General features: G+C 39.1%; 1 protein-coding gene across 1 annotated transcript in view; it reads left to right on the top strand.

Moving 5' to 3' along the window:
- The first annotated feature begins 2,181 nt into the window (after positions 1-2,181).
- Positions 2,182-27,118, top strand: part of Pde11a (phosphodiesterase 11A) — a 378,401-nt gene continuing 353,464 nt past the window's right edge. The window contains exon 1 of the mRNA XM_047545134.1: positions 2,182-3,093. Coding sequence (XP_047401090.1) covers positions 2,182-3,093 — 912 coding nt within the window. The remainder of the gene's footprint in view (positions 3,094-27,118) is intronic.

The following is a 27,118-nucleotide window of genomic DNA, read 5'->3' as shown; positions in this document are numbered from 1 at the left end:
AAGTCACTGAAAGTTAAGTTTTAGAAGAACATTTAATAACATGGGAAATAATGTGGTTTTAGAATTTTAAAATGCAAAGCACAGGCTGCTTGCTACTGTACTGACCCTCAGAGTTACTGATTTATTCCTTTATTATTCATTTATTTCATTATTATTTTTGTTCTTTTTAGATATACATGACAGTAGAGTGTATTTTGACATATTATAAAAACATGGAGTATAACTTATTCTAATTAGGATCCCATTCTTGTGGTTGAACATGATGTGGGATTTCACTGGTGGTGTATTCAAATATGAACAAGGAAAGTTATGTTTGATTCATTCTACTCTCTTTCCTATTCCTATCCTGCCTCGCTTCCCTTCAGTCCCCTTTGTCTAATCCAATAAACTTCTATTCCTCCCTCCCCTCACCTTGTTGTGTGTTAACATCCGTAAATAAAAGAGAACATTAGACCTTTGGTTTTTGGAGATTGGATTATTTCACTTCATATGATGGTCTCCAGATCCATCCATTTGCAGCAAAAGTCATAAAATTATTCTTTTTTATAGCTGAGTAATATTCCGTTGTATATATATTCCACATTTTCTTTATCCATGCATCTGTTGAAGGGCACCTAGTTTGGTTCCATAGCTTCGATATTGTGAATTGAGCTGCTGTAAACATCAATGTGGCTATATCACTGTAGTGTGCTGATTTTAAGCCTGTGCAAGTCTTGACATGACTCTCTCAGCTCTTTCTATTACCTGCATCACTGGCATTCTGTAGGAGCATTTCTGGATTGTCCTGCTGCCCCACATTCTCCACCTGCATTTGTTTCCCACAGAAGAGGACCCCTGAGCTTCAAGAAAGTATCATAAGCCTGTTCCTTTTTCCTGACTAACACCTAGATTAACCATTAGATTTAGAAAAGACCCAGGGGAAATACAATATTACTTTCAGCCTGACTAGCAGATCCAAAGCATCCCCAGAGCAGGACAAACGACAATCCCACAAAGAAGACATCTTTACACTTAAGTTCCAGGATGTTGAAAATAAAGAAAGCATTAGTGGCCTTGTGAGTTTGAGTGGAGAAAGAAGGAGATGACAAGTCATTCATGAAAGGAAGAGAAACTGTCCAGTGTTCAGAACTGGCTGAAAAGAAACCCCTAATCCCTTCAAGTCCACTTTGCTATAAGCCCCTGCTAGGCAGGTCTCCCCAATCCAAGTGACTTGTATATTACACCTCTTTTCAACTCCCCCACCTCCCAAATTCATGGGCGTTTGGTAAAAGTCATGAATTTCTCACATAGAAAACTTCATTTGCTAATTTCGGGGAAAATCAGTTCCGTTAATATTTACTGAACACCCACAAGGTGCTGGACAGTCTCAGGAATCCTGGGAACCACAGTCCACAGCCTCATCCCAGAAAAATAACTATCTGTCTCTGAGCATCCTCGTTTCCGCGGAGTCCGCTTCTGGGTTCTGAGCCTTGCAAAACATCAACACTTCTTCGTACTCGGGTTCCCACTGAGCGCCACAGGGGCCTCCGAGAAGCACCGAAGGATTAAGGGGCGGGGAATGAGAGAGCTGGGAAGGGAAGGAGGGAAGGAGGGGGAAGGAAATAGGTGCCTTTCCCCACTTCTAATCGTGTTCCAATCAGGAGTCGGCCGCTTTCCCAGGAGTGACTTCTGTCCGCCCAGGGACTCTTCCAGGAACCGCCTGGCATCCTGGGCCGTGGACTGTGGCTGGTCTGGCGTCCCAGACGCCTCCTCCCCTTCTCTCCTCCCTCCAGGCTCGGTGCCTCACTCAGGGGCGTGTCCTGCCCTACCTCCCTTTCACAGTGGTCCACTCAGCCGGTTACAGCGGCGGCAGAGCGGCGGCAGCAGCCAGCGCGACAGCAGCGGCAGCTCGAGTTTCCGCGACAGGAGCTGTGGCCGTGGCAGCCGCTCAGGGCCCGGCACCTGTGCGCAGCAGGAGTAGCACGCCGAGTGTGGGTGGGGTTGGTGCCAACCACTCAGAGCCAAAGGAGGACAGGGCATCTCCCAGCTGGGATTCCACTGCGGGGAACAACCTCCGGCTGACAGGGGAGGTGGTACCGAGCTGGGAACGCTGGTGCGGGAAACATGTGCAGGAACAGCTAGAGGCCTCCGGGCAGGTAAACGTTGGGTCCAAGTGTAGAGAGGCAAAGCGGTGCCTGGATCATGACAGCCTCCCGCCTGGACTTCGGGGAGGTGGAAACTTTCCTGGATAGGCACCCAGAGTTGTTTGAAGATTACTTGATGCGGAAGGGGAAACAGGAGATGGTGGAGAAGTGGCTGCAGAGACACAGCCAGGGTCAGGGGGCTTCAGGTCCAAGGCCTGCTCTGGCTGGCACCAGCGGCTTGGCTCAGGCCGGTTGCACAGCCAGCAGCACAGTTGGTTGTAGTACTGGACCAAATGGCTCTGCCAACAGCCAGTCTACTCCTGGTGGTGGGGACTGTAGTGGGGTTCCCCTGAATCCCAGCTGGGCCAGTGGCAACCGGGGCAATGGGAGCCTACAGCGGAGAGCTTCTCAGAAAGAGCTAAGGAAGAGTTTTGCCCGCTCCAAGGCCATCCATGTGAACAGGACCTACGATGAACAGGTGACCTCTCGGGCCCAGGAGCCCCTGAGCAGTGTGCGGCGGAGGGCACTTCTCCGGAAGGCCAGCTCCCTGCCACCCACCACAGCCCACATTCTCAGTGCCCTGCTGGAATCAAGGGTGAATCTGCCTCAGTATCCCCCAACGGCCATCGACTACAAGTGCCACCTCAAAAAGCATAATGAGCGTCAGTTCTTCTTGGAACTGGTCAAGGATATCTCCAATGACCTTGACCTCACCAGCCTAAGCTACAAGATTCTCATCTTTGTCTGTCTCATGGTGGACGCTGACCGCTGTTCTCTCTTCCTAGTGGAAGGGGCAGCTGCTGGCAAGAAGAGCTTGGTCTCCAAATTCTTTGATGTGCATGCAGGAACCCCACTGCTCCCCTGCAGCAGCACAGAGAACTCAAATGAGGTGCAGGTCCCCTGGGGCAAAGGCATCATTGGCTATGTCGGGGAGCATGGAGAAACGGTCAACATTCCTGATGCCTACCAGGTAGGACTTTGCCTTGTCCTTTCCTTCCTGAACCCCACTGGTTTGGCAGTCAAGCCTTCCATTACCCTTGGGCATCCAGTAACACATTCATTTAAATTCTTCAGGATTCAATCTTGCTCTTTGAATTCCCTTTTGAGTTTAGGCTACTTAGAATGTTACCACATTATCTTCGAGGTAGTGGTCTTTCTCTAACACAAGGTGGCTGATGGGAAATTCATGTAATGCCCCGTATTACCATGTATTTCTCTGTCGAAATGCTCTGTCTTTAAGAATATCAGCATGTGGTTTTAGAATGTATTTGTGAACTGCTAGGATGGAAAAAAAAAAAAGGAGTCTACCCCAGAGTTCCAGTGTTAGTCTAAAAAAAAAAAAAATGGGTATTTTGGTATTTCTGATGTTTGGGGGACTATGATGCTTTTTCTTTCTCTATTTCAAGGTTGGAAAGGAAGAAAAGTGCCTAAGTACTTTCCTAGTCCCTTCCCTAGCTTATATTTGCATGACTTCCACATTAAGGGGAAAAAAAAGAAGAGATGGGGAAAGTTAGAAGAAAGGGCCTCGGACCCATTTGGCCCTTCCTAGCATCTCTTTTAATTGTTTCTGTTGTTGAATTTAGAGAGACTGAACAAATAGAGGAACTAGTTATCTTTAGGCATGAATACAGTATTATCTGCAGTCAGCTTTTGACAGAACTGAGCAAGCAGGGTTTAAAACAAAAAAAATTGATATATTTTTTTAGTAGCTCCAAAGGCAATCAGCAAGGTAAACATGCTTGTTTTAAATGGAAAAGAAAACAACATGCTACTCATCTGGTTTTTCTAGCCCTTTCATTTTCACAATGATTTGAACTTGATATTTGATGCTGAATCTGAGATCTAGTCAGTTCTAATTTCTTCAGTATCCACTGATTGTGATGAAGCTAGGTGTCACTTTCTATAAGAAGTCTTCAGGGTTCATAGAAATTGAAAGTTCCTATCCTTGTTTATGAAAGTTTTATGATTATTTGATGACTATTTCTTCCATTTGTTCCATAGAAGATACATGTTTCTCCAGTGTTTGGTTGCTGTTGATCAGAATGCTAGAAGTGGTTAGAAGAACACTAAATGTAAAATTTTCCTCTACTTCATCTGAAAGTTTATAATTTTACAAAGAAAATTGGCTGGATTGTTCTAAGTCTCATATTTTTGTCAGATGACTGTCAACATACCATTTAATATTAAGGGATGCTTATCAAAATACCGTTTTTGTTAACTTTTTGTTGCTTTTTAGATGCATTATTCATTATATCTTTCTTGAAGACTTTGATAGGCTTAGGTCCAGCCACTAACTAATGATTTTCAACAAGTGTCTATTTCCCTACAACCTTAGAAAGTCATGGGAAGAATTAAAAGCATTTAATAATTGATATGTCAAAGGTTATATAAAACATTAGTTTAACAATTACAACTTTTTTCCTTTGCTATTATTTCCACATCCTTTTTGTGCTTAGGCTACAAAAATCCCTTTCTCATTGAAAGATACTTGTTAAAGCTCAGAACTGCAGTCTTTTCTTTTTATTATCTTTACTTATTCATTCCTTATTGATTTTCTCTTATTTCTACAGTTTTTATTTCTTAACATTCTCTTTCAGCTCCTAACTTTTATTTAAGACTTTTCAGATGCAGCCCTTTCTTCCAGAGCATGATTCTTGGTCTCCTCAGAAGTTAACTTGTCTTTCTGCTGCCTAGAATTGTGGTTATGGGTGTTGTAATAGGCATAGAAAATCAGGTTTCAGCAGCTGTTGCTTCCTATGGGCTCTGCTCCTACTCTGCAGACAGCGGGTAAAGCTAAGTTACCTTTTAATATTTGGAAGCTGACATTGGGAAAGAGAGTAACGATGGCTATAAATAAGACTGAATTCTTGAGAGGATTGGCATAAGGCAGGTAGGGGAAAGGGTGCTATATGAACTGGGAGCTTGAGATCTTCTTTAGAATTGTTTTCCTTTCTATCTAGTTAGAAAGTTTGTTTTCTTTCTCCATTGACTTCTATTATGCATTTATATTTTTAAAATCAGAATACATTTTTATGTACTCTTAATTTTACATGTGCTACTCTTCTTTGATAAAAATATTTTTTTAAATTTATCTTGATATACTACCATCCTCATTAGTGTGAACTATGGAGAATTTCTTTAAATATCAGAGTCTCAATTTCTCCACCTGCAAAATGGAAATAAAAACCCCTACTTGGCAAAGCTTATTATTGTGAAAATAAAATGAGATACTGAATTAAAGCTCCTAAAATGGTCCCTAGCACATTTTAATTACTCAAAAAAAAATGGTTAACAGTTTACAGTGAAGATGATGATATCCAGTTTGCTAGCTTTCTTTTTCTTTATCTCATTATCAGTTGTTTTCCTCCTTATCTAGGACTGAGCTGTGAACTCAGCACAGCACATTTTGACCAACTCTTGCCCAGAGCCATCTTCCAACCTTAAATTAAGTGTTTTACAAGGCATATAGAAAAAGTGATTCTTCCACAATCTACTTGAGAGTCTCCTAAACTTGATTGATATCATCTGACCATATCCTAGCCTATCAAAAGTTCTGCACTGTCCTTTTTAGTAAGTCATGCAATATGAACTTTTTACAGAGTCATGTTAATGTTGTGTCCTTCTCCAGTTCAAGCATTTCCCCCTTCCTCCCCCCACCTCTTTAATTTAGTACTGGGCTGAGTTGCTTAGGGTCTCCCTAAGTTGCTGAGGTTGGCTTTGAAATTGTGATCCTCCTGCCTCAACCTCTAGCTGCTGTAATAACAGGTGTACACCCAGCTCCCTCCTTCTTTTTATTCCTGCTGTAATAGATTTTTCTTAATGAAAATTGACAACTTTCCAAATGCATATACTTCTTACTATTATGTGTTTTAGTTCTTATCATGTGTAAGTATCTTGAAATTTCTAGGTAAAAATATAACCATCCTTCCAGATTCTTTATGAACTAATATATTTTTTTAAATTTTCTTGCTCAAATTCAGTTAGCATTCTTTTTTTCTTTAGAAAATGAACTTGTATCATGCAGAGTTTCAAAATTTCATCCCCTGATAATTAGATTTGTGACCTAAATTATTGGATGTTCATAATATGAGCAAGAGAAAGGCACTGAAGACACTTAAGAAATTGTGACAATAAGTGTGGCATTCTAAAGTCAAGAGTAGAATGTTTAAAGAAATACTAAAGGTGAATAAAACTTTGGCAGCAGAATCCTCCCTCTGTTCATCTCATTATGTTTTATTAAATAGTCCTAAAAAACAGAGTTGAAATTAAGAGGAAAATAAAGAATTGCAAGAGGAAAAATAAATTCATTTTAGGTACCCAGTATGATCACAGTGACTGCAATTTACTTTTTTCCCTGACAGTTATAAGTTATTAAACAGCCCACTTTAATATAGTAATGAATAAATTGCCCTCAAGAGGTTCAAAATAAGAGCACTCAAGTAACAGGTGTTCTCTTTGAGATTATTCTAAACATCCAGAATATAGCACTTTAATCATTAATAAAAAGTGTGAGATGAATTTGTGTTAGTGTTGATAATAATGATACAGGTGTTGAATGGGCTTGGGTCTGAAAAGCAGGAGAATGTTTTGTTAGGTGAACTGAGTAGAGGAAAGAGGATGACGCAGAAGAGTTCCAGGTGTGCTAGGCTTTCAGAAGACCTGATCTGTTTACATAACAGATTCATTTATTCATCAAATCCAGCAAACAGGCACTAAAAGACTATTATACTCCTCCCTGAGTAAGGAGCTTGGGATGTACAAAGGTGAGAGAACATGCTTCCTGTCCCCCACGTGCTTACAGTTGAGGGCCATATGCTCTACACAAACAGCCAACATCGAGCTGTACTCAAATGGAAAACTCAATGGTATTCCTCTTGAAGAAGAGTGGAGTGAGCTGAAGAGTGGAGTGAGAAGAATGTGACAGAGCTGATGATGGAAGACTTTATGGAAGAGGTTCCATTTGAGCTGTAAAATAGGTTAGGTTTCCTAGCTGGAGATGGTTGTGAATTGAGGGGATGTGATCCAAGTACTGCAAAATGGCTTCAGCAGACCCAGTGATGAGCAAGCACAAAATATGTATAGGAGACAGTGAGTGTTTTAATTTGGCCAAAGTATTGCATACATCATAGCATGAATATGAAAAATAAGATGAAGGCAAAAGAAGGAAGAACCTTGAGCACCTGACTAACAGTTAGGAGGCTTTAAACACATATTAACATGTATTAACATGATCATACTGGTATTTTGAATAACTTGGTGGCAGTGACTGAATGAATTGAACAGGGAAAGGCTTGAAGTTTGAAAATAATTAAGAGTCTATTATGATGGTCTGGTGGAGCCATAATAAACAACTGAACTAAAGCAGCAACAGAGGGAATGGGTAGCAGGGGACAGAGAGGAGATGCCCTGCAGGTGTGGATTTGGGCTAGGAGGGAGGAAAGTCAATGATGACTCAGAGAGTCTAAGCCTGGGAAATATGGAGAAGGGTAATGCCTTTATCAAAAGACAGGAAGAGAAGCTGGGTTAAAGGGAAGAAATTCTAAGCAGGAACAGCTCTGTAATTTGTGAAACTTAGAGCAAAATGGTAAAGTAGGACTCCAGCTGGGCCTAGAGGAGTCAATCTCCCCTTCCCAATATTTTGTTCTCCATACCACTGCAATTTCCATACAGGGAATTCTAAGGGATTGCAACTTCCAGGCCAGGAAATTCTCAGTATCTGGATTGAAGATGGATGAAAGTTGCTGCTGAATGTGCCCCAGTACTGCCAGCTCTGGGTGGAGATGATCACAACCTTGCCCTGAAATGACATGGGGCATGCACCTGACTCTCCCCATGCACCCACCCAGACCTTATCTAAGAACAAAAGGCAATGGCAGACATGGGACTTGGATCTGTCTCCTGACTAATATGACCTGGTCGCTGCTCCTATCTCAGGCAAGCAGTGAGATGGGGTAGGCTGGATAGGGCCTAAGACACCAGGGAGCAGGGATCTGGTGGCCAACAATGGGTCTTGGGCAGGCAGTAGGAGAGGAGACTACATGTCCCAAAGCTCCAAGCTCCAGGTCCATACTCCATTGCCCCATTGGACTTTGCTTGCAAAGCACAAGTTCAAAGATTAAAATTAACAAAGAATGTCACACATTGAGCCCGGGTTGTGGCTCAATGGTTGAGTGCTTGCCTAGCACATGTGAGGTACTGGGTTTGATCCTCAGTACCACCTAAATAAATAAATAAATAAGTAAACAAAATGACGTTATAATAAAAAAGAATGTCATACAGGGTAGCATTAATCCTCAAGCAGTATCCACCCCCTCCCACCCCTTAGCTGCACTGGTCACATGTTCATGAAGCTGGTCCTGATTCTGAGTCATGTTGAGTGTAAGGTGGAGAAGTTCAATTTTATTCCAGCCCAGTGTCTACTATGGTCTGTCACATAGCCTCAGCTCCATCCTAATTAAATTATGTGCCATTTTCAATGCCTGGATAGTGTTTCTCTATTTCTGTGTTTTGTATCTTTCTTTGCAGGACTACTTTTTCTCCAGTTTTGCTCATCTAAATCTCCTCTGCCTTCTCATGATGTAAGAAGGGAGAGCTGATTGCTTGTCCTTGATATGGAAAATAAAACAAAATATTATACATTAAATTATATTTAATAATACATTATACTATGCAGACATGTTTATTATGTGTATTAACTAATATATAATAATAAATAATAGTTCATTGAATTTCATTTTTCATCTCATTTCAGAATAATCTCCACTGAAATAACCATATGTAACATGTTAGCCTCAGAAGGAATTAATGTTAAGCATCTAGAAAACTCGGTGAAAGTTTTTCCATCACTGATTAGATGTGCTGACAGATTTGGTCTACAGTCCAGTGATTGAATCACTAAAATTTGCTCAAGAAGGTAGAATTTGATCCTACTCCAACACTTATATTATAAAGGAGTTTCGTGAAATCTTATTTCAACTTTGCACACAGTGTTTTAAAAATTCCCTCAAGCCCACAGGCAAGTTCACTAGCCCAGGACCAAAATTGATTTTGTGCATGCAGCAGGAAACATTTGCTATTTCAGCCCCTCTTCCTGACAGACACATGATCATGATAAACACAATGACAAATTGCATTTGCTGTTTTGCACATGAGGATAGATTACAGAGAAGTACAGTTCCTACAGAAGCATGGAGAGGTAATCTAAGGTTAACTTCTTTTTCCCCAACCCATAAACTAAATGTTTACTAATCTGACCAATTTGTTTTGGTTCTTGAGGTTTGGGTCACCTGTTTATTTACAAGACAGGCTTAATTTGGAAGCTAGTGTCTCATGTGTAATATAGTGTTGAGGAGTCACATGAAGTTGTCCTCTGAAATAGCTGGGAGTTGTTTTATAGAAAAGTTAACAAGATCCTTAAAGGCACACTATTGCTCCTTAAGTCACTTATTTTAAGGGTGGTATTTTGCAATATAACCACATTCTTTTGGAAAGTGGAATCTGAATCACAAAAAGGCAGTATAATCATAAGAGAGTGGATTGGGTTTCTAATATTTTAGGAGAAACTTTGGTTCCTGAATATTTATAGGCACTGAGGCTAAAGTTATTTATTTAGTTTTAGGATTAAAATAGTAAAGAAGGTTTCTTGGCATTAAAGACATTTGTACCTTCTATAATTCCCAGGCTTTCTTATTAATTGGTTGGTCTCAACTGAACAGTGGTTCCACATATTAATAATACATGATGTTTCCTATCATAAAATTCAGCTTTAGATTATTACACATTTAGAATAAGAAATAATTTTCACCTGAATGAAAAATATAGGGATCCTGTGAGAAGCCTCTTTACAGTGACCTATCAAAAACAAAGCAAAACAACATGCTGACATAAGGTAATGGTACACTCTGTGGTTTAATCATGAGCCAGGCCTTAGCTCATTAGCTAGCATTTTTTCCTTTTAATCCATACAACAACGCCCCCCCCCCCATTTTATAGAAGGAGATATTGAGACTTGGAGGCATGAAGTAATTCGTTCAAAAGTAATTCAGCCGGTAAGTGAGGGAGCTGGTGTTCAAGCTGAGATCTGTGGAATGCAGAGCCTTTATACTGCTACTCCCTTGTGGCCTCTCCTGACCATCAGTTATTTCATGCACACTTGTGTCTGTCCCTTTGCTTTATCCTTTCTGCAGGTCTAACTCCTTTCACCCTTGAAAGACCCACCTCTGTAAGACTTACTGTTTCCTATCCCAGTCCACCCAAACTAGACATTCTCTCTCCTTCCTTTGAACTTCCGTAATGAATTCACTATTTTCTCAGTATTATGACTGGGTACTTGTCTTTTAAAATGTCTCATCTGTGAACTCTTTAATATCTAAATCATGACTTCCTCACTTCGCATATGCTGCAGTAGATCCTATAGGGCTTAATATAAGGTTTTCTATTCAACTGAGAAATTACCACTTTTGTCAGGCAGTTCATTTGTAGAAAGCTCAGCCTACTTACAGGATATATACAGATTAGTCTGGAAATTCATCCCCTGAACACGTATTTTAAACTTTGGTCCTAATTTTGAAAAATTTTTTAAAAAACTGGGCCTTATGAAGTCCAGATAATTGGTGAATTATCTGAACTACTTGTCTACATTAATAAAGTCTCCACATTAATTGCATTACTTCTAACCTCCTTTGCTTTTTTGGGGGTTCAGGATGTTCAATTTTTTTCTTTTATTTCATTCCATGTGAAGATCATTTTATACAGAGAGCAGACTAACTCTAACCAAATACTAACAACTAACAACAGCGTGCTACCAACTTCTAGGGAAGGCATAGGGCGGAGTATGACTACTTTGGATTGCTGAATTTTCTAGTTTTCTTATTACCTCATTCAGATGGTACAACTTCTTGAAGGTAAGGCACCCCTTATAACATATGACCTTGAAAATGCTAGGATTTTTTTCTTTACAAATCTTTATAGATGTGAGAGATTATATTGACCAACTTTATAATTATTTATTTTTCAGGAATTTTCAAGTAGATTGTTTATTGATTACAATTGATTACAAATCTTATGCTACACATGTTCTCAAAAGGTCTCATTAAAATTGAAACTTATAAAATGGTTGTATTTATAATCTACTCTTCCTAGGTTGTAATTATGAGATGTCTATGTCCCATTGCCAAGTAAAAGCCATCTGCTATGGCTTGGATGTGAGGTGTCCCCCAAAACTCGTGTGTGAAACAGCAAGAAGGTTTGGAAGAGAAATGATTGGGTCATAATCTTAACCTAATCAGTTAATTAATCCCTAGTGGGATTAACTACACGGGAATTGGAGGCAGGTGGGGTATGCCTGGAGGAAGTGGTTCAATGGGGGCATGGCTATGGGGTATATATTTTGTATCTGGAGAGTGGAATCTCTCTCTCTCTTCTTCCTGATTATCATGTGAGCTGGTTCCCTCTGCCACAGTCTTTCACCAAGATGTCCTGCTTCACCTTGAGCCCTGAGGAATAGAGCCAGTCACTTATGAACTAAGACCTCTGAAACCTGGAACCCCTAAATAAACCTTTCCTCCTCTACATTTGTTCTGATTGGGTCTTTTAGTCGCAGCAGTAAAACTGACTAAAATACCATCTCTTTCCCTTTTGTTACTATAGTTGGCTCCAGTAAATTGGGTTGGTTGCTAAATCTCCTCTTCCCACATCCCAAACTGCCACTCCTAGCTCTAAAGAGGAGGATGCAACTGCCAGACCCAGAGAGAGAGAACAACAGCTGTGGGAGAGGGGCTGCCAAACCAGAACTATGGCCTGGGGGAGAGGAACTCAGCCACTGGCAAACCATGACCTGGTGAAGAGGAGGCCAACATTGTCCTCCTCATGCCTCCCCCTCCTGCCAATTCACTCACTGACTGAACCCACCTGGAGACCAAGGGGACAATGGGAGCCTGGTGCAGCCATTCCCAAGAGTCAGCTTCTTGGTACAGAATGACAGTGAAAGGTGGCAAGTGCCTCAGGACAGTAAAATGGGGGACTATTCAGCACAGTTGTACACATGAGTTTATTCACTAGGGATGTGTGTGTGTAGAGACCAACTCAGGTAGGAATAGCTTTATTTGAATTGAAGCTGAATTTCATCAGTATATAGAAAATGGTGACCTAAACCCATTGAAACAAATTCAGAAATGCTATAATGATATTTCACTGCCTAATTCTTTCCCAATAATTCTGTTTATTCTTGATACTCTGTATCCCTGAAGAAACTCCATTGATGGCAACCCGGGCCAAACACACCTAAAGAGATGACTGGTAGTTTATGGAAATTTCCCCTTGCACAATCTGATTAAGCTAATTTATTTGACAATTGAAGTCTGGGGTTACTAATAATGTTGCTGTAAAAGATATCACAATGTAATAGAACGTGCTATAGATTTAAATCAGGATTCTTGGATTTTATTCTCAGTTCTGTCTTAGTTTTTTCAGCTGTAACAGATAATATGTCAGGATGTGTCTACTTTATGGTGTTTTGTAAGGATCTAATCATTAAATCTATTCACTACATTTTCATGAGATAAAAGAAAAGCATTTTCAAAAGAATAAAATAAAAAATGTAAGGTGTTATTAATGTTTTAAAGTATACAGTCCAAATTTCACAGGGACTGGTTCTGGAAAGGACCTTGCACATGAAAGGAAACTTGATCTGAAATGTGGTAGTATTGATGATATATGTATGTGTACATATATGCATGTATATATATATATGTATACATATAGAATTGAATATATTTTCTTATTTTCTGTTTTCTTTTGTTTTTTAAATTTTTCGTTAGTTGTTGATGAACCTTTATTTATTTATTTGCATGTGGTACTGAGAATCAAATCCAGTACTTCTCACATGCTAGGCAAGCGCTCTACCACTGAGCCACAATTCCAGCCCTATTTTGTTTTCTTGATATTCTGGCATATTGGACCTCAATCCTGAAGAGGCCATCCCTCCCAGGGTTAGCTAACTCCTAGAGATAGCAAAGGACTCTCATTCCAGGGTGCCTTTGATACACAAATGAATCAATCTAGAGCCCACACCCCTAACTAATCCTTTTATCAAACATTCACATGCCAAACCAATATTCCCCCTGCCTGAAATCATCCCAGGGCCAGGTACCAGAAAATGGGGGGGGGGGCACCCCTATGGCCCAGAACCCACTGAAATTATTCAGACTAGCAAATCCTAAGTTACTCAGCCTACATTCCCTGCCTTGCCCACTCTTGCTCTTAAGAATGACAGTGCAGGCTCTGGGCCAGGCTGTACCCTAGGTTCTTCTGCCAACTGACTGACCCTGATCCTTTCCTAGGCGGCCACGTGTGGCATGATGTGCCTCCTGTTTCTGGGGTGCATTAATAGAAAATTCTTTCATGAAAGTCATTTCTGAATCTGGTTAAAGCAAATCCTGGATATGTTTTAACACGGTACCAAACACACATGATGCCTTATATACAGATAATGATTATTTTAAAATATGAAGTAATCAGATGCTTTAAATGAAACATGAGACTGTGAGTATTTACTGGTCATATACACATTTTGCGTTTGACAAACAAAAGTAAGTTGAATTCTTTTTTATAATTGATCAATGTGTTTATTTTCTAGAATTATATGTAATTCCAAAAGTATATGTTGGGTTTCTATGCTATAAATCCCCATATAAAACACCCAGATTGGTCATTTATAGTATTATTGTTTAATTCCTAAGGAGTTTTTAAAATGACAGTTTTTGGATCAAGCACTTATAAAATAAATAAAGTCTGGTAGCTCACATTAAAGGGTAGATGAAATCTGAGTCTCAGTTCTTATAACCAACATCCAATAATTTGTAAGTCTAGGTAGAATCCATGACACAATTTTACTTTAAATGTGTTGACCATTCATTAAATCAAAGATAGACTTTTTGTTGTTTGTTTATTACTTTTAAGACTATGGATTATTATTCTTGTATTTTTACTGTCTGTACTATTGTATTGGATTGCCACAATGTTTTAAGCTTTACTTTTTCAATTAAACAAATTAGATGATATTCCTTTCTCATTTAAATGCCTGTGCACAGTTTAATGAGCTAACAGTTTATATGGGTTTTTGGCAACTTAATGTGCATGATTACATATTTAAAGTTTAATAACAGCTGTAATGGAATTAAGAACTACAAGCTTGGGACATTGAAGGAAAAAATTATCCCAGAGTTGCTAAGGAAACCTTTCTAGATTTTTATTTCTTTCTGCATAAGTTTCTCTATAAAGGTGAAACTAAAAACCCCTCTCTCTAGTGGCCAGTTCACAAAGTATAGATGTTTCCCTGTTGGCCTCCTGTTTCCAGAGGACTGTGTGTATTCAATGCAGGTGTTAGGACTGGCTACTTCCTTTTCCTTTTCTCTTTTTTGTCTTCAGGTATGTGAGACTAGGATCAGATTCTTCTCTCACTTCCTTTCCTTTGAGCACTGACTTTGAAAGCCCAGTACAGCCATGACATCTTCTTTTGATCCTAACCCTGAGATTATGCTGCAGAGAAGCAAGGAGGAGAGCAGCCCTTGGCGGTGAATGTACCAGGCCATGTTAACCCTGCAGGGAGAGGAGCGTAGAACTCTGGAGAGGAGGTTGAAAACACAGCTGGGAACTGAGGCATCTCTCCCCTCTCTTTTGTGATTCCTTTTTAAAATGGAGAAACAAGAAGAACAGCTTCTGATTTGATCCCTCCTTTTTACTTATGCCTGCTGTGGCTAGACAGAAAGGAACTGGCAGTCAGGCAGTGCCTAGTCATTTAAAATACAAAGGGCAGGAAAATATTTTCCACCTTGAAAATAGCCAAACTGAGATTCTACTATGTTAAATTAGAGAACAAAAAGGTCAACTGGGAAAAGAGGATTCACTATCACCATAAGAATGTTTCATATTTAAGATCTTGGATCTCTGTTGAAGAAAGACCCAATTTTATTCCTTAGATATAGCCTCTAAAGAAACAGAACCAAAAACATATGTAGTAATATAACAATGTTAATAATTTATTGTAGCAATCTGTGAGACTGTATAATTTAATGTAGAATTATATGGAAATCATTTTTATACCTTTATTTTAATTATTTATTTTTATGTGGTGCTGAGGATCAAACCTAGTGCCTCACACATGCTAGCCAAGTGCTCTACCACTGAGCTCCAATCCCAGTCCCGTATGGAAATAATTTAATGCAAAATGATGTGGAAAAATGTTAAGGTATATTATGAAATAGATATGCTTTCTCACTAGTGAGTAAACTTAAATTTATTTTCAGCCTACTTCCTGTCTTTACTCTTCACTGTTGACCTGACCCTCTTTCTTGAATGCTAACTTAGCAGCTGCCACAGTATCTGGTAACTAGTAAATCATATTTAATCTGATAAATCATGTTAGAATAAGAGTAAAATCCTCTATTACAGTCTTTATTTTGTCTCAAGACTACATCCACTGATAAGGCCATTTTGTAAGTTAGGGTGTATATTAGGGTTCTCCAGAGAGACAGAACCAACAGGATAATTAGATAATGTTTTAGTCTGCTTTTTCATTGCTAGGACTAAAAAACTTGATAAGAACAATTTTAGAAGAGGAAAAGTTTATTTGGGGCTTATGGTTTCAGAGGTCTCAGTTCATAAATGGTCAACTTCATAACTTGGGCCTGAGATGAGGCAGAATATCATGGTGGAAGTGTGTAGCCAAGGAAGGAGACTCAGGACTTGACAATCAGGAAGCAGAAAGAAACTAAACTCAGCTCATCAAGGACAAAATATATACTTCAAAGTCATACCCCAGTATCCCACCTCTTCCAGCCATACCCTACCTGCCTTTAGTTATCTAGTTAATTCATTCAAGTGGGTTAAGGCAACTGATTAGGTTTAGGCTCTCATAACCTCATCATTTCACCTCTAAACCTTGCATTGTCTCCCACCTGTGCTTTTGGGGGAAACATCGTATTTAAATCATAACAGATAGAAAGATAGATAGATAGATGAATGAAAGGGGATATATTAGGAGAACTGGTTCATGCAGTAATGGAGGCTGAAGTAGTGTCCCATTACAGACTGTGTGCAGACATAGACCCTGGGATACTGATAGTATGGTTTAGTTCAAATCCTAGGGCCTCAGAATGAGGGAGGCTGATGGCATAAATGTCAGTCTGAGATTGAAGGTCTGAGAACCCAGAGGCCACTGGTGCAAGTCCTGGAGTCCATTGGCTAAAAAGGAGACTGGAGCTTTGATGTCCAAGGACAGGAAAGAAAGAGCATAACCCAGTTTCTCTAGGAAAAAGCATCTGTAGGAAAAGAATCTTGCCTTTCCCCACATTGTCGAGAATGCAATGGAGACTAGGACTCAGGAGTTAGGAAATTTGCTAAGGAGATTATTACCTTTAAGCTTAAGGGTCTGAGGGTTACAAGGTTGAGGGTTGGGATCTGACCTGGACACATAATTTGTGGCATGGAGGGAAAATGAATGTTGGGGACCAGGAAGTCAGTCTCCTTTTCCCCCAGACATTACCCTTAGGTCAGTCCCCCAACACATGATAGATGGACAGTCCCCAAAGACATTGCGGCCTCTGTGCCAAAATGAGCTTGTTCCACCCTCTGGAACAGGGTGGGAAAGAGCCCCTGTAGAGTCTAATACTGAACGTGCCAGTGTGCTGCCAGCCTGGAGTGGGGAAAACAGGGCTTGACCTTTGTCTAAAGCACTGAAGGACTCCTGACCCAGACCCAGACCCCTGCTGGGGATGGAGGCCAACAGTGGAACTCAGGTCTCTCTGTCAACCTGATCCTGTTGCAGTCCTGAGTAGAAGGAGGCAGGGGTCATGGGGTCAGAGTGGGGAGCCAGAGGCTGGGAACCCATTAGGAGGCTGAACTGTATGTGAACCCTTGAGGCATTCCCCATCAAACTTAATATTCAAAGCACAAAATAAAAAATAAAATTAGTATGTGTTTCAAGACAATGACTGTAAAGCATTAAACTTCAAGGTGGGGGGTCCCTATTTAGCATGGGGCCCTGTCTGACTGCATTGGATATAGGTTCAATAAGGCAGCCTGGGGTGGGGCTTGTACTGTGACCTTAATTGTAAGAAAGAATAGTAGGAACAGAAGCTCATTTTTTTTTTTTCTACTTATTCCCATAGTACTTTAACCATACTATTCTTATTTATTCTACTTTTGGTCCTTTAAATTTTGTCTCATCTGTCTTTCCATTGAACAGTGAGCTCCGAAGGGTATGTAGCTTTCTTTGCTGTAAGCACTCAGTGTGGCATAGCACCTAGCACATGATAGGTTAGTATTCAGGAAATTCTTTGTATTAGCTTCGTATAATGGCACACGTTTATAATCCCAGTGACTTGGGAGGCTGAGGCAGGAGGATTGTAAGTTTGAAGTCATCCTTGGCAATTTAGTGAGACCCTCAGCAATTTAATGATACCCTGTCTCAAAATAAAAGTAAAAAGGACTGGGGATGTAGCTTATTGGTAAAGTGCTCCTGGGTTCAATCTCCAGTACCAAATAAATAAATGAATAAAATATGTTATATGGATACATGCAGAAAAGGAATATAATTGAGAATTTGGTTACAGGGGTAGTAGCTTAAGTACCAGTGCTGTACTAGGTTCTAAGGTGAAGGCAGAACTAGGGGTTTAGCTAATAGTCTTGTGCTAGGCCTCTTATAGTCCAAGGGTCTTTTCATTTTCTCTTAAGTAGGGGGTTATGGTTATGGGATCATGTATGGATCATTTTCCAGGTTGTGAATGTTAAAGAGACAAAGCAGGGAACCAAGCAATTCGTCTTTTACCAGAAGACAAGAGAAATTCTCAGGGAGGATGACAGCAGGAGAGGGAGGAATCAGCTAGACTCTCATATAACTGGGCTGGGGATTTGGGAAAACAGTAATGTAGTTAACAGCAATGTTGGAACAAAGGAGGCATATTCTGCTTTTCATGTTTATTCAAATGACAGCGGTGCTATCTTTTAGGCAAGGCAAAATGATTCGCTGGGGAGTATAAAAGGTCAGGCTGGGAGCTCTCTGATGTGGAGTGGAAACTTAAGGTGGATTCATGCATACAGAGAGCCCAGTATCGAGCCTTGATGATAGCAGACGCTCTGCTGCTGCCACTACCCCCACTTTCCTCCAAAGGTATTTATGTTTCTCCAGGCTGTGCTTGTTTCCAGGAAGCATTCTCCAAGATTGTCCGATTCTCTTTTGGTCTCGAAGTATTTTATTTAGAATTTCTACATCACCTGTGAGAAGTATGCACTTCTAAAATCACCAGTGACCAGTTTCGTTAAACAGCTAAATAGTGTATCCAAAGATACCGATCACACCAGGTGATGTTTCAAACCCAGAGCCTCCACAAGAGCAGAGCCTCCACAAGACATTTGCCTAGCATGCTCCAGAGTTCTCCCCTTTTCCTTTGTCTTACCGCAGTGCCTCTTCTCCCTCTGCTTCTTTGGTGCTGTGCTTTCCCTTTCTACTTTGCTGACATCCCACACCTGTTCTATTCTGGTAATGGCTTCCCCTCCCTCCTCCACTCCCCTTTGGCGCCTCTCCCTGTCCTACTCTTCCTCCCCTCCTATCCTGCATCTTTTCTGTCTTTCCCCTCATTCCCTTTTCTCTTTTCCTCATCTTCTTGCCCTGTCTGACTTTAATATAAAACCAATATTCCATGAAAGTAAGATTTCATTTCCAGTTTTTAATTTTAAAATTCAAATTTAAAATCTCATAGGCCTCCCTCAGAAAACAACTAGGTTTCGTTTTCACTGCCATGTGGCCTGTGATTGTATTCTTTTCAATTTTAAAATCAGATACATGAAATATTTGTTTTTCGTTTTAAATACACAGAGTTTAATTACATTTTAAACTGTTACCCATGTGGCCCTTGATTGTAATTTATTTCCTGTGGGTCAATGCCCTGTAATATAAAAAGGACCTTGCCCCTCAAGAACATTCTAAGTAGAACAAGTGACAGGGAAATTGGTATTTAAACACTTGTATACAACATCCGGGCTTTTATTAAAATGAGAACAATGATAAATATTCTTTCTTTAGTATATCTCTTAGCCTGGTACCCACCAGGAACTCTTAGCAACAGCAACATAGAAGCCACCATGCCAGTAATTCTCAGGCTCATTGATTGTTTGAGGTCTTGTCTCTGGTAACCTAAAGTTCCTGGTGGTGAATGTCCCCTGCAGGGGCTTTTATTTATTTTTTCCTTTTGTACACAAAAAGAAATATTTTCCATCTTCCTGAATCCACCAGGAAGCATGTGGGATTTAATCACGTCTATTATTATAGTTCTTCTCTATCAATGTTTTAAAGCTCAAAAACTTGCTTGTTCATTTGTAAAATTTAGCCACAGAACTTGCTGCTACCCTTCTGTGACAATTCATCAAAGGGAAAGCCTACCAAACTTTAGATGCTGGGTAGCTGTTTCTGAAAGTTGACATTTTCTCTTGACTGAGAAGTGCTTGCAACCTTAACAACTGTACCTTTCTTCATTATTTCTAGCAGAATGCAATCCCTGGACTTGGGCGTGTGCGTAGAAGTGTATTTTTTTTTTAATCACCCCAGGTTTATGGAGGGTATTTGTTTCCTTCTTTGATAAAGAAATCTGTTCATTATGAAGGCACTTCTAATTCTCAAATTCTCTATAAATGTTTAAAAATAAATCAGTTTTTCAACATTCAAAATAGGAAAACTTAAATAAAATAAAATAAGTCATATAATAATTATTACTGTTATAATAGAAATACTATTTCTATTGTCTTTGTAGAAATTTCATCTATTAATTCTTTAGCTAGTGCTTTTTGAAACTAAAAGTAATGCTTCCTATATTTGAGTATTACTTTGTGCCTGGCATTTGTGTAGAATTATCTCATGTGATCTTTCTAATTATATGGAGAGAAAGGTGAAGTGGGTGTTATCCTTTCCCTTTTATAGATTAGGAAGCAAGTACTGAGAAGTTTGGACCTTTTCCTGAGGCCATAGGCCATAGTGTCAGTTAAGATTCTGTGTTCCTCCTGCTATCTCCCCTACTCTTGGGCTTCAAGAGGAACTAATGTATAACTTCACTTTTCCCCCTTCCTGATACAACTGAATTGAGAAATAAGACAGAAGAGTAATGTGTTGTAGTCCATTTTCTGTTACTATCACAAAATACTTGAAACTAGATAATTTAGAAACAATACAGATGTATTTAGCTCAAAGTTTCACGGGCTAGGAAGTCCAGCAGCATGGTAGAAGAATCTGTTGAGGGCCTTCTTGCCACATCATGACATGGGGAGTGTCATATGGTGAGATAGAGCAGGTGTGCTAGCTCAGGTCTGTCTTCTTATAAAGCCACTAATGCCATCATAGGGGCCTGCCCTCATGACTTGATCAAATCCTAACTATCTCCTAAAGGCCCCACCTCCAAGTACCATTAACATATGAATTTGGGGTTGTTTTCAACATAAGAACTTTTGGGGAACATGTTCAAACCACAGTAGAATGTTTATGTGACACCAGGATACTGCGTTTATAACTTATAAAGCAGATACTGGAGTATGGGCTCATATTTACAGACATTTATAATATTCAATTCCAGAATTAGATGAATCTACCTTCCCAGGCTATAGACAAAGCTGGATGCCCATAGTCCTCCCCACATAAGTAGCCCATATTTTTGAAAAGTACAGCATTGTAGAACAAAGCAGAAAGCAAGCTTCTTGTGGACAGCCTGACATCTGAAGAAAAAGAAAAGAAGGGGCTGGGCTGTGCATTCTCCTGAAGCCCCCTAATCAAGCAACTCATCTACCTCCTAGGGGAGAAGCAAGGCGTGTGTCCAAAGGCCTGAGTGGTTAAGGGAAATCTCTCACTCCTCATGGAATTCTGAGAAGGGATAAAAGTTGTTCCTCTTCCCACATACGTCATGCCTTCGGTCAAACAGATTGTTCTCTCTGAAACACCCAGAGAACTTTCACCACCCACTCCACTACAGCCTTCTATCCCATCTTATCTTCCTCATCCTCAGTTGCCCAAGCCAGAAACCTGAGCATTGTCTTTGCTTCTTTCCTTTTATTCATCTACCACAAAAGATTTATCAGAAAGTTCTTTTGATTTGCTCGTTCATCAGATTTGCTCTTTCAAATCTGTCCAATTTTTCCTGCCATCCACTGTCCCAGCTATGTTTGAGTCACGTTAGCTTTCACACCACTGTTGTGACTACCTGTTAACTGGTCTCTCTAATTCCACGGTTCACTGTTTCCCACACAGAATGTTAATGGAGTAACAATGAGTTATGAAGTTGCTCTCCTACTTAGCAGTGGACAGGGAGGTTGAACCAGATTATTCAAGGGACTTATTATCCTAGTCACCTTCATTTGGAAGACAGAAGGGTTGTGAGCAGAAGGAACACACATCTGGCTGCCCCGTACTCAGTACCTAAGGGAATGTGGCAGGTGACCTGTTCTCTGTGGTCCTTAGAATCTTCATATATAACATGGTAGGGCTAGAAAAAAATGATTTCTAAGACTATTCAAGCTCCAAAATCCCATGAACAGAGAAGAAGCATGACCAAGTAATTCTGCCCAAGAGTTTTACATTAATAACTTTGTAGACTGAGTCTCAAGTCTGAGCTGCTTGTAATGTTATCAACAGTTGCTCTAGAATGCTACATGAGGGGTTCAGGGCTGCCTTTTTTTTTTGTACCAGGGATTGAACCCAGGAGTGCTTAGCCACTGAGCCATGTCCCAGTCCTTTTTATTTTTTATTTTGTGATGGAGTCTCCCTAAATTGCTTAGGGCCCCACTAAGTTGCCGAGACTGGCTTTGAACTCATGATCCTCTTGCCTCAGCCTCCTGAGTTTCTGCGTGTACCACTATGCTGTGCCAGCTCTGCCTTCTGACTGGAAGTGTAGACTAATTGACTTGTAACAAAGTTCTCTTTGTATAGCAACATGTTGTCTTCATATATCTTTGGGATATCTGGTGATAAGTCATTCCTTGGTAATGCCATTGGGTGATATCTTCAAGAAAAAAATGACTTGGATGCAAGTTTGCTTCTGGGAGAAGAACTCATATCAACTACAATAGAGGATATAGCCAACTATTATATTACAGGATGTGCTTTGTGCCTCTGAGTCAAAAATCAAAGGAAGTTTTCCTATATAATCATTCCCATCTAAGAACATAAATAAGTCCACAAGAACAAGATAGGCCTTTGACATAGGAGCAGTCCCCGAATTATCAACCTCATAACCCATAGTTCTACTATTACAGTTTAATTCTCCTCAATATTTCTGCCTTTTCCAACTGTCAAATTTCCAAATATCTCTGAGAACTCATTAGCAGAGCACAATTTACTCAGCAGTTAACTATTAAAATAAGTAAATTGAAGACTGGAGTTGTAGTGCTTGCCTAGTATGTGTGGGGCACTGGGTTCAATTCTCAGTACCACATATAGATAAATAAAATAAAGGTATTGTGTCCACCTACAACTAAAAGCATATATATATATATAATATATATTTATAAATATATATATATTTATACAATAAATAAATTGACTGCTTGGAAGAGCAACATTGGGGTGGGTCCATCGACTTAGAAAAAGAAAGCTACAAGGGAACCCTTGATGAATGGACTACTTGACTGTGTCAAAAGCATACCATGTTTAAGTCAGGTGGGCCTGACTTGAAAGAGGCAGTCCATGGCCTTCCTCAGCTAGATATTATCTGATTTTCTTAGTTATATTATCATTCTGAAGTTTAATCAAGAACCCTAAATAGAAAGGAAGTGTTGATGACCATTGCAGAGGTCAACTACCTTCTCAACGTTACATTTCTATAAATTAGATTATTTACTCCAGGACTATTGCATGTTATAAAATTTATAATAAAGTCTTCCAAAAATACCTCTCAAGTGAACTAAATTTAACATTACAATGACACAAGAAATGAATTATGCTGATAAGTCTTCATGTTTACATTTTATATGGCTTTCAAGAATCAAGAATTAATATAATTTTTTATTAACACACAGAGAACTCATATCAATTGGACCAACAAAACCAAAGAAAAATTAATAGTGATAGTTAACATTTATTGAATATGTGTTACATGCTAGGCACTATGCTAAGATTTAATTGTCTCATTTAATTCTCACAGAGCTCTATGAGATGGATACCATTTCTTTCCCCATTTTACATGTGAGGAAGGTGGACTCTAATAGGTTGAGTAACTTGCCCAAGTTATACAGCTAGTAGCTGCTAGAGCCCTGATGTAAACCCAGGTTGTCTGACTGTTTAAGAGTCTGTATTTTACTACGTCGAGAGAAATTAAGAGTTATATTTGAGTTCTTCTCATACATTCAAGGTAGTATTCCTCTCTGTGAAAGAAGGCAGCTCCCTGACAGAATATGAAATTCAAAAATCTTCCAGAAACTGTTTCATCAATTCATATCCATTGACAAATGGTGATTGATTATTTGCATGCAAAGATCCCAGCAATTAAATCACATTTGAATAGTTTGAGACAAAGTACCTTAGGAAACTACACATCTTGCAATGTACCCCATTAATGTCTGTGAAGGCAAAATAATTGAAGTAGTAGTAATAAGGAGCTTACTATGTGCCAAGTATTATTTTAAGCACTTGTATTAACTCACATATTCCTCATAGCAGTCTTATGAAGGTGATCTATTATTAATCCAATATAGTTGAAGAAACTAAGGCATAGACAGGTTAAGTAACTTCCTCAAGGTCACACAATTATTAAGTTGGAGAGCCAGCATTTGATCCCAGATTGTGGAAGCCATAATTTGTGATCATAAGCATCATGACCTGCTGACTCTTGTAGTGTTCATAACAATGAGCAAGGGTCACAATGTCCTTTACCAAAGCTGTGAGAAACTTTGACAAGGGCTAAACTATAATTTCTTAGAGAAGCAGTATAGTGAGTGTGTGACATAGTTTCTTTAAATATGAAAAGCTTTCATTTTTTAAAAAAATCCCAACTGGTAAGTACCAGCACCAGCTGGGAAGGAGTTCATTCATAGGAATCAACTGGAAGAAATTACTATGAGATTCTGCACAACATTTTAGGGACAGGAGAGCTTTCAAGCAGAGTTAAGAGTTGCTCTTTGTAGATATTATAATTATGTGTATCCATTGTAAAGCAAGAGCTGAACTTATTGCCTCAGGAAAAAACTGCAGTATGTATAAGCAAGCAATGGAGTCTATTCTCTTTACTGTAAAACTCTTTGGAAACTAAAAGTGAACTATCAAGTAGGGCACTGAAGTTACAGCCATTCCTGTGGTCCATTCATCCAATGGTTCTTTGTTGTTTGGTTGAGGGAACATAAATTTGGTGCATGGAAGCCTTAGGCAGGGATCATTTTGATTACTGGGTGTAGATACCCATTAAAGCAAAAAAAAAAAAAAAAAAAAAAAAAAATTAAGTGGGCTAGGGGATAACATCCCAGAAATAACATCTAGGGAAATCAAGAAAGGAAGGAAACTGATGAGTCTTGTACGGGTCAGAATTTGGGAAATGGAGAGTTTGTAATTCTCCTAGCCTGATTCCTGTTCTGTATTTTTAATATGGTGGTATATTTATGTAACACTTTATGAGTACTTCAGCTTATACTATCCCAATTTATCCTGGCTGCTGTGAAAGGTGGGAATTATTATTCTCCCTTAGAGGATGAAGAAATTGAAGCTTAAAGAAGTTAAATGGACAAGAATTTTGGAGCTAGAGTAGCAAAGATGGGACAGGGAATTCAAATGTTCTAGTATCACATGCAGAATCTTTTTTTTTTTTTTTGTACTTTGTTTACTTTTTATTTTGAGACAGGGTCTTGCTAAGTTGCATAGGGCCTTGCTAAGTTGCTAAGACTGGCCTCAAACTTGTAATCCTCCTACTTTAGCTTTCCTAGTTGCTGGGATTACAGGTCTGTGTTACTGAGTCCAACCACATACAGTATCTTTTGTACCCCCCAGGAACTTCATGTGAGATCATGATTATGAGAGGTTTAATTTAAGGGATTACATAAGGAAATAACACATGCACACACACACACACACACACACACACACACACGCACACCCTATGCTTTTGGAAAATAAAATCACAATTTTAGCTTCACTTTGTCATTATATCATTTCCATGAAATGGACTGAACTCAGGCAAAGATATTTGTAATTTATGATATGCCTAATCTTCAAGCTTTCAGGGTGATACTTGTTTTTTTCTGTGTTTTCCTTTGGTAGAAATCAATCTTTGCTAATACATTTAATCAGAGTCTAGAAAAAATAGTGACCTAGTGTTGAATTGGCTAACAAGAATGACAAACAGTACTAACTTCTGTCTCTGTTTTAGTACATTAGGTTGAACATAAACTACTCTTTGTCACCATTCAGCAGGTCTCTTTGTAGTTTTTGAGCTATATTGAACATCAACATGGGTAGAGGGCCTGTACAGAAACTGCTGACTCTAAAGCAGCATGATATAGTGAACAGACCAAGCTTTAGACTCAAGCACCTGTGAGTTAGCATCCTGGTGTAATTAGTGGTAAATTGCTTCATTAGATAAATTACGGAACTCCTCTTAGCCTCACATTTTTCATGTATATAATGGGGTCAAAAATACCCACTTTGTATGGCTGTTGTGAATATTGTGTGTATGTGAAACACTGGCATAGATACCTGCTTACATAGTAGACCATGATTGCTATTATCTGAGGAATCATTAAGTTCCATAATTGCCTCAATTCCTTTACAAGTTAAACTGATCACAAGGTTTATTTAGTTCTTATTTTAAAGGCTGGCTGACTATATGCTGTACTGGAGTAATTGGTATGATGCAAGAGCAAAGTCATGAAAGGTTTCTCATGTAATGTATATCATATAAAACTGATTAGTCATACAGTAACATATTCCAATGTGCACACAAGTTTATTAATTTTTGATTAGCCACATACTCTTTCACCTTGTATATATAAGGTCAAAGTTCTGTATTAAACTTTTTATAATATAAAATAGACAACATAATTAACTAGAACTGATTTTATTTAACTCTATGTGTCTTTAGAATTGTTGGTAGAAACTTTATGTGGTGTGTGTGAAGCCAGCTGAGGCTGTATAAGGGAATAGCCACAATAATTATCTCTTCTCCTCACACAAGACCTACCTAGACTTCTGTAGAAACAGAGATAAGAAACAGTAATATTTATACAGTTCCTTTAAATTATTTTGGGAAAAAAAAGGAAAAAGGCTTTATGTGAGAAAATTACTTTTGTGTGATCACCTAAAGTTTTAGACAGATAATAAATATAGATCTTCTCAGAAATTTATGCTCGAGGCAATTCTTTCAATCACAGGCGGGTTCGTCTAACTGCCTGTAACACCTAGAAGAATAATGCTTGAAATAGTATCTTTCATGGAGAAAAATAGACAGCAGTTGTGAAACTGGACAGATAGTACTTCAAATTAGGAATTAAGAACCTTGGCATGACACTTCTCATAAAAAGTATTATGGAAAAACTGGAAAACTTGTCATGTAGACTTAAATATTGACTTCTCTCATTTTTGGAAAAAAAAACATTTTTTTCTGGGATGATAGTTTGTTTTAGGTTTTATCAAGTTAAAGGTTAATATTATCGATGCATTTGGAGAAATACTATGATAATAATATGTATTTTTAAGTTTTAAATGCTCATTTTTATTGATCTATGCTTATTGATTAATTTAAAATTACATGTCAGACACTAGTATCAAAGTCACACACACACACAAAATTAGCCAGACAAAATGGTGTGGAAAAAAAATGGTAGGGAAGGAAGGTAATCATATTTGGTAGAGTATCTGTAATAAAGAGTAATGTTAATGCATAGTAAAAGAACTGGGAAAGTGAGCAAAGTGGGGTGTGTAATTCTCTGAATACATTCTGTTTTAGGAGCAATGACTCTATGGAGTAAATTCTTAGTTC

This window comes from Sciurus carolinensis, chromosome 3 (genome assembly GCF_902686445.1).
Source record: "Sciurus carolinensis chromosome 3, mSciCar1.2, whole genome shotgun sequence".
Classification (NCBI taxonomy): domain Eukaryota; kingdom Metazoa; phylum Chordata; class Mammalia; order Rodentia; family Sciuridae; genus Sciurus; species Sciurus carolinensis.
The sequence above is the reverse complement of the archived record's forward strand: the minus strand, read 5'-3'. Positions and strand labels throughout refer to the sequence as shown.